General features: G+C 37.1%; 1 protein-coding gene across 1 annotated transcript in view; it reads right to left on the bottom strand.

The window, feature by feature from the left end:
- oxt (Xylosyltransferase oxt) overlaps positions 1–13,602 on the bottom strand; it is a 184,932-nt gene that overhangs the window by 99,793 nt on the left and 71,537 nt on the right. Inside the window, exons 4-5 of the mRNA XM_070082367.1 lie at positions 12,035–12,089; positions 7,024–7,177 (exon numbers count right to left, since the gene is read on the bottom strand). Of these exons, the coding sequence (XP_069938468.1) occupies positions 7,024–7,177; positions 12,035–12,089 (209 nt within the window). The remainder of the gene's footprint in view (positions 1–7,023; positions 7,178–12,034; positions 12,090–13,602) is intronic.

Genomic DNA, 13,602 nt, shown 5'->3' with positions numbered 1-13,602 from the left:
ACTTTTTTTTTTTTAACATGTTGGCCATTTCCCACTGGGGCAGGGTGACCCACGAAGAAAGAAAAAACTTTCATCATTCAGCACTTTCACCATCACTCATACATAATCATTGTCTTTGCAGAGGCGCTCAGATACGACAGTTCAGATGTCCCTCCGAATTGCCAATATCCAAAACCCCTCCTTTTAACCCTTTGACTGTTTCGGTTGTATATATACGTCTTACGAGGTACCGTGTTTGACGTATATATACTCATAAATTCTAGCAGCTTCAAATCAAGCAGGAGAAAGCTGGTAGGCCCACATGTGAGAGAATGGGTCTGTGTGGTCAGTGTGCACCATATAAAAAAATCCTGGAGCACGCAGTGCATAATGAGAAAAAAAAACAAAGACCGTTTTTTTAATTAAAATGCCGACTTTGTGGTCTATTTTCGTATAGTATTTATGGTTGTATTCTCGTTTTCTTGGTCTCATTGGATAGAATGAAAAACATATAGAAATAGAGGATTTTGATTGGTTTTACTATAAAAAGAACCTGGAAATGGAGCTCAAAGTAGAGGAAATGTTTGATTTTTGCCGATGTTCAAAAGTAAACAAATGATGTCATTGTCCAATAAATATCCAACTAGCCATTCTAATATGCAGTCATGAATGGGTTGACATTATTTATACAATTATTACAGTATTGCAGTAGTCTGCATAACAGTAAATCTTCTATTTTTTGTTTGAATAAAAATTCAAAATAGAAAGCAAGAGTAATATCAGAGGGGCCTGGAGATGTGACTGATGAACAAAGAAAATATTATTTTAGAGCGAGGAGTGTCTGCATTGTTCATTCTGGACCTTATTTTGAAATTGTCATATTTTTTAATTTTCGTGAAATTGGCCAAATTGCAAATTTCTGACCATGTTATTGGATAGTTGAAATCGGTAAATGGGCAGTTTCTTGTACTCAATCGATTGAAAAAATGGAGTTCTAAAGAAATAGCTATGAGTTTGGTCGATTGGAACAATGGAATTAGCCGAAAATAGGGCTCAAAGTCGGTGAAATTGCCGACTTGTAAATATCGCCGAGGTCACTAACTTCGCAAGAGCGTAATTCCATCAGTTTTCCATCAGATTTCGTTTTTTTGGTGTCATTACAATCGGGAAAAGATTCTCTATCATTTCCTAAGAAAAAATAATTACTTTTTTTTTAAATTTTGCAACACCAGGAGACACCTCAGGATTGGGGGTTGCAACAGTCAAAGGATTAAGTGCAGGCATTGCTCTTCCCGTTTCCAGGACTCAAGTCCGGCTAAACGGTTTCCTTGAATCCCTTCACAAAATATTACCCTGCTCACACTTCAACAGATCGTTAGGTCTCAAAAACCATTTGTCTCCATTCATTCTTATCTAACATGCTCACCATGCTTGCTGGAAGTCCAAACCCCTTGTCCACAAAACCTCCTTTACCCCCTCCCTCCAACCTTTTCGAGGATGACCCCTACCCCGCCTTCCTTCCCCTACAGATTTATACACTCTCTAAGTCATTCTACTTTTTTCCATTCTCTCTAAATGACCAAACTGCCTCAACAACCCCTCTTCAGCCCTCTGACTAATACTTTTAGCAACTCCACACATCCTCCTAATTTCCACAGTATAAATTCTCTGCATAATATTTACACCACACATTGCCCTTAGACTTGACATCTCCACTGCCTCCAGCCTCATCCTCACTACACCATTTACAGTCCATGCATCACACCCATATAAGAGTGTTGGTACCACTATACTCTCATACATTCCCTTCTTCGCCTCCATGGATAACGTTTTTTCTCTCCACAAGTATCTCAATGCACCGCTCGCCTTTTTTCCTTCATCAATTTTATTGTTAACCTCATCTTTCATAAACCCATGTTTACCAATATTGAAATGTTCTTGAGCTCAGCTGATGCTACCTCCAATATATTTGCATTAATATTTTTTCTTTGGTCTGTTTTAGTGAAGCTCAGGTTAGGGGGTATAGAAGAGAGGGAGACTACTTCCCGGTAAAGGTAGGTCTTAGACAGGGATGTGTAATGCCACCATGGTTGTTTAATATATTTATAGATGGGGTTGTAAAAGAAGTAAATGCTAGGGTGTTTGGGAGAGGGGTGGGATTAAATTATGGGGAATTAAATACAAAATGGGAAGTGACACAGTTACTTTTTGCTGATGATACTGTGCTTATGGGAGATTCTAAAGAAAAATTGCAAAGGTTAGTGGATGAATTTGGGAATGTGTGTAAAGGTAGAAAGCTGAAAGAAAACATAGAAAAGAGTAAGGTGATGAGAGTATCAAATGATTTAGATAAAGAAAAATTGGATATCAAATTAGGGAGGAGGAGTATGGAAGAAGTGAATGTTTTCAGATATTTGGGAGTTGACTTGTTGAAAAAAAAAAAAAATGTTCATTTGTAGGTAGTAGGTTGGTAGACAGCAACCATTCAGGGAGGTACTACCATCCTACCAAGTGAATGTAAAAAGGAAGCCTGTACAGTGGAACCTCAAATATCGAACTTTCTTTGGTCCAGAAGCTGTTCGAGTGCCTTTACCGAATGAATTTATTCCCATGAGGAATAATGTAAATTAGGTTAGTCCATTTCAGACCCTCAAAAATACACTTATAAAAGCACTTACAAAAATACACTTACATAATTGGTTGTGTTGGGAGCAGTTCGATTTTTGAGGTTCCATTGTATTTGTTTTACATGATGGTAGGATTGCTGATGTCATTTTTCTGTCTCATAAACAGGCAAGATTTCAGGTACGTCTTGCTACTTCTACTTACACTTAGGTCACACTACACGTTTATGTATACACACTCATCTGAGTTTTCTTTGATTGTATCTTAATAGTTCTTGTTCTTATTTTCATTTCATATCCATGGGGAAGTGGAATAAGAATCTTTCCTCCATAAGCCATGCGTGTTGTAAAAGTCAACTAAAATGCCGGGAACAATGGGCTAGTAACCCCTTTTCCCGTATAGCTTACTAAAAAGAAAAAGAAGAAAACCGTCAAAGTAGGATGTTTGAATGTGCATGGATGTTGTGCAAATGATAAGAAAGAGATGATTGTGGATGTTATGAATGAGAAGAAGCTGTATGTCCTGGCTTTAAGTGAAACAAAGCTGAAGGGGGTAGGAGAGTTTAATATTATTTTTTTTTATTATCACACTGGCCGATTCCCACCAAGGCAGGGTGGCCCGAAAAAGAAAAACTTTCACCATCATTCACTCCATCACTGTCTTGCCAGAAGGGTGCTTTACACTACAGTTTTTAAACTGCAACATTAACACCCCTCCTTCAGAGTGCAGGCACTGTACTTCCCATCTCCAGGACTCAAGTCCGGCCTGCCGGTTTCCCTGAACCCCTTCATAAATGTTACTTTGCTCACACTCCAACAGCACGTCAAGTATTAAAAATCATTTGTCTCCATTCACTCCTATCAAACACGCTCACGCATGCCTGCTGGAAGTCCAAGCCCCTCGCACACAAAACCTCCTTTACCCCCTCCCTCCAACCCTTCCTAGGCCGACCCCTACCCCGCCTTCCTTCCACTACAGACTGATACACTCTTGAAGTTATTCTGTTTCGCTCCATTCTCTCTACATGTCCGAACCACCTCAACAACCCTTCCTCAGCCCTCTGGACAACAGTTTTGGTAATCCCGCACCTCCTCCTAACTTCCAAACTACGAATTCTCTGCATTATATTCACACCACACATTGCCCTCAGACATGACATCTCCACTGCCTCCAGCCTTCTCCTCGCTGCAACATTCATCACCCATGCTTCACACCCATATAAGAGCGTTGGTAAAACTATACTCTCATACATTCCCCTCTTTGCCTCCAAGGACAAAGTTCTTTGTCTCCACAGACTCCTAAGTGCACCACTCACTCTTTTTCCCTCATCAATTCTATGATTCACCTCATCTTTCATAGACCCATCCGCTGACACGTCCACTCCCAAATATCTGAATACGTTCACCTCCTCCATACTCTCTCCCTCCAATCTGATATTCAATCTTTCATCACCTAATCTTTTTGTTATCCTCATAACCTTACTCTTTCCTGTATTCACCTTTAATTTTCTTCTTTTGCACACCCTACCAAATTCATCCACCAATCTCTGCAGCTTCTCTTCAGAATCTCCCAAGAGCACAGTGTCATCAGCAAAGAGCAGCTGTGACAACTCCCACCCTGTGTGTGATTCTTTATCTTTTAACTCCACGCCTCTTGCCAAGACCCTCGCATTTACTTCTCTTACAACCCCATCTATAAATATATTAAACAACCACGGTGACATCACACATCCTTGTCTAAGGCCTACTTTTACTGGGAAAAAATTTCCCTCTTTTCTACATACTCTAACTTGAGCCTCACTATCCTCGTAAAAACTCTTCACTGCTTTCAGTAACCTACCTCCTACACCATACACTTGCAACATCTGCCACATTGCCCCCCTATCCACCCTGTCATACGCCTTTTCCAAATCCATAAATGCCACAAAGACCTCTTTAGCCTTATCTAAATACTGTTCACTTATATGTTTCACTGTAAACACCTGGGGTTCCAAATAGAGTTAGAGCTAAAGAAGGAGTAGCAATAATGTTGAAGAATAAGTTATGGCAGGAAAAGAGGGAATATAAATGTATAAATGCAAGGATTATGTGGTATAAAATAAGGGTTGGATGTGAAAAGTGGGTTATAGTAAGTGTTTATGCACCTGGGGAGGAGAGAAGTGTGGATGAGAGAGACAGATTTTGGGAAATGGTGAATGAGTGCATAGAGAGTGGTTAGAGTGCAAAAGAAGAGCAGATGAAAGAATGGGAGAGGTGCTGTCAAGAAATTTTAATGAAAATAAGAAAAAATTTTGGAGTGACATAAACAAGTTAAGAAAGTGTAGGGAACAAATGGATTTGTCAGTTAAAAACAGAGTAGGGGAGTTAGTAGATGGGAAGATGGAGGTATTGGGTAGATGGCAGGAATATTTTGAGGAACTTTTAAATGTTGATGAAGAAGGGAGGTGGTAATTTCATGCACTGATCAGGGAGGTATACCATCTTTTAGGAGTGAAGAAGAGCAAGATGCGAGTGTGGCAGAGGTGCGTGAGGCATTACGTAGAATGAAAGGGGGTAAAGCAGCTGGAACTGACAGAATCATGACAGAAATGTTAAAAGCAGGGAGATATATTGAGTTGGAGTGGTTGATATTGTTTGTTCAATAAATGTATGAAAGAGGGGAAGGTACCTAGGGATTGGCAGAGAGCATGTTTAGTTCCTTTATATAAAAGGAACGGAGACAAAAGAGACTGTAAAAATTAAAGAGGAATAAGTTTACTGAGTATACCAGGAAATGTGTATGGTAGGGTTATTATTGAAAGAATTAGAGGCAAGACAGAATGTAGGCTTGCGGATGAGCAAGGAGGTTTTAGAGTGGGTTGGGGATGTGTAGATCACGTGAAGCATATACAGTGGACCCCCGCTTAACGATCACCTCCAAATGCGACCAATTATGTAAGTGTATTTATGTAAGTGCGTTTGTACGTGTATGTTTGGGGGTCTGAAATGGACTAATCTACTTCACAATATTCCTTATGGGAAAAAATTCAGTCAGTACTGGCACCTGAACATACTACTGGAATGAAAAAAGTTCGTTAACCGGGGGTCCACTGTATGTGAACAGTATTTAGATAAAGGTAGGGAAGTTTTCATTGCATTTATGGATTTAGATAAGGCATATGATACAGTGGATAGGGGAGCAATATGGCAGATGTTGCAAGTATATGGAATAGGTAGTAAATTACTAAAGGCTGTAAAGAGTTTTTATAAGGATAGTGAGGCTCAGGTTAGGGTATGCAGAAGAAAGGAAGACTACTTCCAGGTAAAGATGAGTCTTAGACAGGGATGTGTAATGTCACCATGGTTGTTTAATATATTTATAGATGGGGTTGTAAAAGAAGTAAATGCTAGGGAGTTGGGGAGAGGGGTGGGATTAAATTATGGGGAATCAAATACAAAATGGGAATTGACACAGTTACTTTTTGCTGATGATACTGTGCTTATGGAAGATTCTAAAGAAAAGTTGCAAAGGATAGTGGACGAGTTTGGGTGTGTAAAGGTAGAAAGTTGAAAGTGAACATAGAAAAGAGTAAGGTGATGAGGGTATCAAATGATTTAGATAAAGAAAAATTTGATATCAAATTGGAGAGGAGTATGGAAGAAGTGAATGTTTTCAGATATTTGGGAATTGATGTGTCAGCGGATGGATGCATGAAGGGTGAGGTTAACCATAGAATTGATGAAGAAAAAAAGGTGAGTGGTGCATTGAGGTATATGTGGAAACAAAACACATTATCTATGGAGGCAAAGAAGGAAATGTATGAAAGTATAGTGGTACCAACACTCTTATATGGGTGTGAAGCTTGGGTTGTAAGTGCTGCAGCGAGGAGGCAGTTGGAGGCGGTGGAGATGTCCTGTCTAAGGGCAACGTGTGCTGTAAATATCATGCAGAAAATTCGGAGTGTGGATATTAGGAGAAGGTGTGGAGTTAATAAAAGTATTAGTCAGAGTTCCTAAATATTTTATATAATTTGGTGAAGAAATGTGGTATCTTTTATTCTGACAATCTTGACATGTGTTCCTAGTGTTTAGCTGATAAGCCTCTCTACATTCAACTCAGCCCAGCAAGGCCACATCAGGCCTCTCCACACACTTCCCTATTATTAAGCAACATTCATTAGAATGTATGGCAATATCCATTAGAATGAATGGCAACATAAATTTTATTTTTGACATATTACAATATTTGAAGAAAAGATGTCTAGCATTTCTCAATGTGTCCCAATTGTAACCCTATTTTCCCACAAGTTCTTCACTTTACACTTTATTTTAATTAAGACAATGATTTACTGGCACATACCTCGCATTATGAAAAAATTTAATATACAGTATTTATTCCTATGAATATGACCTGATCTATAAATTGGACAGAAAGGCTTACCCATACTGGACCCCAGAATAAATATATCCTCGCTGGTAACATATATCGCTACATAAATTTGGAGTATTCCGCTTCAGCTGTCCTGCATGGCCTCTTAACAATCGATTTTCTCGACTGTCAACAAAGCAGCCCATGTGTTTGCCTCGAATCTTTCCTGGATTAAAACAAAATCATTATTATAAATACTGTACATGTACATGGAAAAACATGATGAACCTGTCTTCTGTCCATGATGAATCTATGACATACACAACCTATGTAAGTTCACATACTGTACTATATGAAGATGAAAATCAAACAAAACAAGTCCTGCATACACACAAATATAATGTTAGAAAAGTCTATGGTGTTGTTTTCAGTATAAAAAAAATGCTATCATTCATATTCGTAGGCAAGTTGTAAATTTATAAAGGATATCACAAAGTCTTAGGAATGGGAAGTAATCAGGTTTGGTACAATGAAGGGGAAAGCTCCAATTCCTTGGAACAAGTGCCTTTCACCAGCATCAAGGCACCTGTCCCCTGAAAGGACAAATATGCTACAACAAGGGAGCACATCAGTGAAAAGCTATAAGAGTAATGAGTGGGTTTCTGCAATAAGTGGTGTGACTGGACCTTCTTGTAGGTAAGAACTAGAATGACACATTAATAGGTCAGTCTGTACTTGAAAATGTGCAAGTGGTGCTAACTTGTAAATTATAACATTAATACAAAATTCATATTTCTTTTTTTAAATTATACAGAAATAAAACTTATTAAAAATGTATATAAATAACTCAAAGAAATATAAAACAACTACTGTCATACAAAATATAGGAAAACATTCATTTGCAGTAAAAGTAAAATATAATGAAAAGAATATACAGTACTAGTATATATGATTAATGACAAGACTTAACAGCTCTTCATTATGGATAAACTCAAATTAATGATGCTTCAGTTAAGCTCATTCTGTCTTCTTCAGAGAAAACTTCATACAGTACCAACATGATATTCAAGAATAAGTTAAATCAGATCAGTATTGGGATTATCAATTAATTCTCACAGTAATTATTAAAAAATCTACAAAAGATTAAGCTCAAGTTTGTGATAAATTAACTAGTTCTGCATATCAAGTTGATGCTAACTACTACCACTATGCAATATTTGGATTGATAAGCAGTCATCTCAGCACACTGCTTCAGTATGTGGTTTAAAGGCAACATAAGTGGATATGTTGCATTACTTTGGTGATTAGTGTTATGATTCACAGTACAGTGCAGGAACACAAGAAGTGCAGGACTGCAAAGGCACTACAGTGTGAAGGTACACACCATAACTAGAGCATGATTATAATTTTAATGAAAATTATGCACAACCAGCTCTTGGAAGTGCAAAATATAACATATATGGTAATTTTACGTGAATAAATTCAAACTGAATAAGCTGGAAAAAGTACTTGTAAGTGCCATATTACTTAAGTGAATAAAAGTGAAAATACATGTATGGGGAAAAAGACAGATATGAAAGTTAATAAAACTACTGAAATGCTTATTTGCTTTAAATAAATTCATGCCAAGATTCCAACTGATCACAGCAAAATACTCAAGGAAACAAAAATAAAGTCTTGCAAATTTTGTATTAAGCTTTTGGTTTAATTTAATATTTATATATCAATTATATTGCTTTACAATACAGCACATGAAAACATAAGCCCATCTCATGACTTCATTTAACTAGTGTGTATTGTAGTGATGTCAATTATGATCCCCACTAATGCTTAAATCAGCAGTACAGGAGATCAATGATAAGTACTCAACCCCATCAGGAGGGAAGGCACATTAGGTTTTCAACACTGAATGAATACATCACTTCTCTGTGGTCCCTCTGTTTAGCACATGCCATTCTCGCATTATCTGTGCATGTGCCAGATCAAACAAGACTGCAAAATAACACTGAAAGCTGAGTACCTGATCGCTGGATAATTTATTATTTACTGTATTAAGAAACTGTAATTTAAAGTGGCTCAACAATGTGCTCTAAATAACAAATAGTTGCAAGAAATAAAGTTTCAAGTTGATTATTCATTTAAGTGCAGGTAGACCCAAAATAAATCAAATTACAGCCTCTCCTCACTTAGCGACGTACTCGTTTATTGACGACTCAGACTTACGACGGACTCTCTGACCAGTATGCATACCTAAATAATGTTTAATAGAGCTGATTTCCTCTATTCTGTTTATTACAATATACAGTACACTACTGTACAAACATTTAAAAATATACCAGAAATGTTATAAATGGTGCAAAGGTGACATTAAAACAATATCAAAGATGGATGACACAAACCCACTACCATTATAGTATGCTCCTTGTTTAGCAATAAATCCATTTACTTAGGAACGAAACCCCGTCATTAAGTGAGAAGAGGCTTTAATGGATATGAGATGTAGATGCATTTTTTTTTTTTTTTAATAAACCAGTCATATCCCACCAAGGCAGGGTGACCTAAAAAGAAAAACAAAAGTTTCTCTTTTTAAATTTAGTAATGCATACAGAAGGGGGTTACTAGCCACTTGCTCCCAGCATTTTAGTCGCCTCTTACGACACGCATAGCTTACAGAGGAAGAATTCTGTTCGACTTCCCCAAGGAGAGTAGACGCAGATATTAAGCATAATTTTGTCAATGCACATTATCTTAAAAAAATTTAACCAATTTTTAATAAACAGACTGAAACTTATATTCATAAAACAAAATTATGATTCTACAAAAAATTAACATCTAATTTTATTTTTAAATCACCAGCTGTAAATAATCACAATATTTAAGCCAACAATAAAAAGCACTTGATTAATGTGCCTTTTAATATCTTATTAATCTCACTTGAAAATTTGCAAGCACATAGGAAGATTTATATTACACATAGTAAATGGTGCTTTGATGTTCACAAAAAAAAATAGTGCCGGACCAATCAAAATAAAACATGATTAAAGGGAAAGATATATTTATCAATTAAACATTTCTTTACCTGATCAAGAAGTATAGTAATTTTTACTCATGTATACTCAAAAGAAAAACAGGAAAATAAGTGCATAAGCTTTTTACATCACTGCCAGATTCACAATAATAAGCTATAAAGCAGAAGCAATTAAAGCAATTTACACTTTTTTTAATATCCTTCAGCTACATTCTTAATAATCATCCAGGTAATGCTTCTACATGTTCTTGATCAGGCAATATGATAGGAAGATAGAATTTTATTTATTTATCTTACCTTTGATGAAGGTAAAGTTTCCTATGCTGCAATGGATCCACATGAGCCCATGCAAAACACTTGGCCTCTCACTCACACACAATACAACCCTAAGTGCTACAATACAAAAACAGCCTGCACAAAGGAGAAAGAAACTTATGACGATGCTTCAGTCCTACTTGGACCATTAACTAGTCACACTATTTTATGGTCCAAGTCAGACCGAAACATCATTTAGACCGAAAGAACCAAAATATTGTTGCTACAATTGTTGGGCCGAAGGGATGTGACAGCCCAAGGGCTGCGCCGGTGCAATACCTTTTAAGCTCAGAAAGGTTATTACTGTAGTCTCATGACTCATCAATCAGGCAAAGTAATCAATGGTTACTAAGTAAAGAACAGGATTTCAAGCTGTATTGTGTGTAAGCAAGTTTAGTATATTCTGGGGGTCAGTGGATACCACAAAGCATAGAAATAAATATATTATACTTGGTATTTTTTTTATTTTTAGCTCTCCACTTTTAGCAGTGTACATACTTCACTCGTAATCTGTGATGCAACACATTATTCTAGCTACATAAAAGAGCAATGAAAGATATATGTGCAATGGTACTTAAACTTACTCTTACGTCCTCGGACCGCATCGAGAAAATATAAAAATCTTTTAAATTTAAACTAAATACTTTATATTAATGGGAGATGTATTTCTAAAGACATGCTGCAACACACTCCACAATATGATTTCATGACAACAGACACTTCCTTATATATTTTGACACAGAAAATGTTAAGATAAAATTCTTTCAAGCACATGCATCTACTCTGAAAGTTGGATAAAACAAATCCTTTCAAATTAACTCAAACTAAAAATTTATAGAATTTACAACTGCATAAAAATGAGTAACAGTGTTAACCCACGAACCAAACTCTACAAAAAAATCAGAAGTTAGCGCTATATTTGAACATTTATGTGCCGTGCTAGTATCCAAAACTTTCAAGTTTTGTAAATGCAATTATGACTGATATTAAACATTTACATTTTTTATTATATTTTCATCAGCGTGCTAGAGCACCACTAGAACACAGCGTATCAGCTTATTTTTCTATTCTGAATAAAGCTATTTTTTATTTTTTTTTTTTTTTGCAACATCAGTCATTTCCCACCAAGGTAGGGTGACCTAAAGAAGTAAACACATTCATCATAGTCCTTTCAGTAACTGTCTTGCCAGAATCGAGCAAATGTCACACATCAAAAAAAAAAAAAATACATACAATGGAACCTTGGCACTTGATCTTAATTGGTTTGAGAAGGGTGTTCGAGTGCCGATCTGTTCAAGTACAGAATGAATTTTTTCTGACCAATTTTCTTTTTGGTTAGCTATTATCACTAACCCTCTTAGACCCCATGGTGACTTGTTTATACAAATAATACATGTATATAAAACACCAAAAAATGAGAAGAAACATTAAATAATTTACAGCAAAGTTCTGGCAGGTCGTGTTTGTTTGGTTGAATGCTGAGCAAACGGTCAACTACCGAGCAATTTGTTTACTGAACAAATAGTTTGAATACCGAATTGTTTGAGTATGGAGCTGTTCGAATACCGAGGTTCCACTGTATCTTTCCAAAAAACCTAAAATTGTATTTTGCAAAATAGAGGACAATTCTGCAACTTTTTCAAAATACATTTAAAAAAAAGTGTATTTACCAAATTAGTATTTTCTTAACTCTTGCCAAGTATAACCAAAACAAATTCACAAGGTGAAGAAAAGACTCACCATTAGAAGGGCAGTAGCTCTCAAGTCTTGATGGATAAAAGCTGCCAGACTGAACCTGAACAACATAAATAGTATACTGTTAGAAATGAATATATGACATTACCAAACAGGGTACGCAGGTAGTTCAGTAGATGAATTGTTGGAAGTAAAGAAGGTGTAAGGGTAGAGTAAACCCTCAATATAGCAGACTAACAATAGGGGTTGTCCAAAGGTCTTTTAAATCGGAATGGTGCAATGTTAAAATAACAATAAAATGCACTAAAATACTCTACTGTATACCTAATACAGTGGACCCCTGACTTACGATATTAATCTTTTCCAGAGAGCACATCGTAAGACGAAATTATCGTAAGTCGAATAAATTTTCCCCATAAGAAATAATGGATATCAAATTAATCCGTTCAAGACACCCAAAAGTAATAAAAAATATTTAAATTTTACCACATGAAATATACATTTTCCTACACACAAAAAGGATACATGTGTACTAAATGAAGAATAAATGACACTTACCTTTATTGAAGATGTAGTGATGAGTGATGAGCCACTGTTTGTGTCCTGGGAGTGCATTTTCCTCCTGAGTAATGTTGGTCTTGTTTGGCATTTTCTTCCAGAACAGGCCTTATCACACTGTGTATGCCACTATGATTCTCAAATCTCTCAAACCAACCTTTGCTGGCCTTAAATTCACCAATATGAGCACTAGTTCCAGGCATTTTTTCCTGTTCACCTGGGCATTAGTCGACTGGTGTGTGTCGCATCCTGGGGGACAAGATTAAGGACCCCAATGGAAATAAGTTAGATAGTCCTCAATGACACACTGACTTTCTTGGGTTATCCTGGGTGGCTAACCCTCTGGAGTTAATTGTTTCTCGGTATTTTCGATAAGCCACACCAACAAGTCTCTCCACATCTTCGAGTAGTACAGCTGACTGTGGTGCAGCAGCAGCAGCTGACTGTGGTACAGCAGCAGCAGCAGCTGACCATGGTGCAGCAGCAGCTGACCATCGTACAGCAGAAGCAGCAGCTGACAGTGCTACAGCAGTGGCTGACAGTGGTACAGCAGCAGCTGATGGTGCTACAGCATAAGCTGCAGGTGGTACAGCAGCAGCTGACCGTGGTACAGCAGCAACTGACCGTGGTACGATAGTATTTCGATAGCATTTCTCATCCTTTTTACTGCAGGATTGGCACTTGAAGTTTTCTTTGGGCCCATGGTGGCTTATTTAGCAGCTACAAGCACTAAAAACACTGGAATAATACAAAATTTATCAAATGTATGCATGCAACCGTCCACCCTGGCTTGTAAACAATGTCACGCCAGCTCAGATGAGGCGCTCAGGCCAGACAGACCAGACGGCTGCGTTCGGGACAAATGATGTAAGCCAAGATTTTCAACGTAGGTCGGGGTCAAATTTTTATGCTGACAAGCATCCTAAGTCGGTTTTATCGTAGGTTGAGGCCATCTTAAGTCGGGAGTTCACTGTATATTATACAGTAGATAATATAAGTATAATAAAAGTCTGCTCTCATACACTTCAGCATTTAGATAATAGATATGGAAAACA

This window comes from Cherax quadricarinatus, chromosome 7 (assembly GCF_038502225.1).
Source record: "Cherax quadricarinatus isolate ZL_2023a chromosome 7, ASM3850222v1, whole genome shotgun sequence".
NCBI lineage: Eukaryota > Metazoa > Arthropoda > Malacostraca > Decapoda > Parastacidae > Cherax > Cherax quadricarinatus.
The sequence above is the reverse complement of the archived record's forward strand: the minus strand, read 5'-3'. Positions and strand labels throughout refer to the sequence as shown.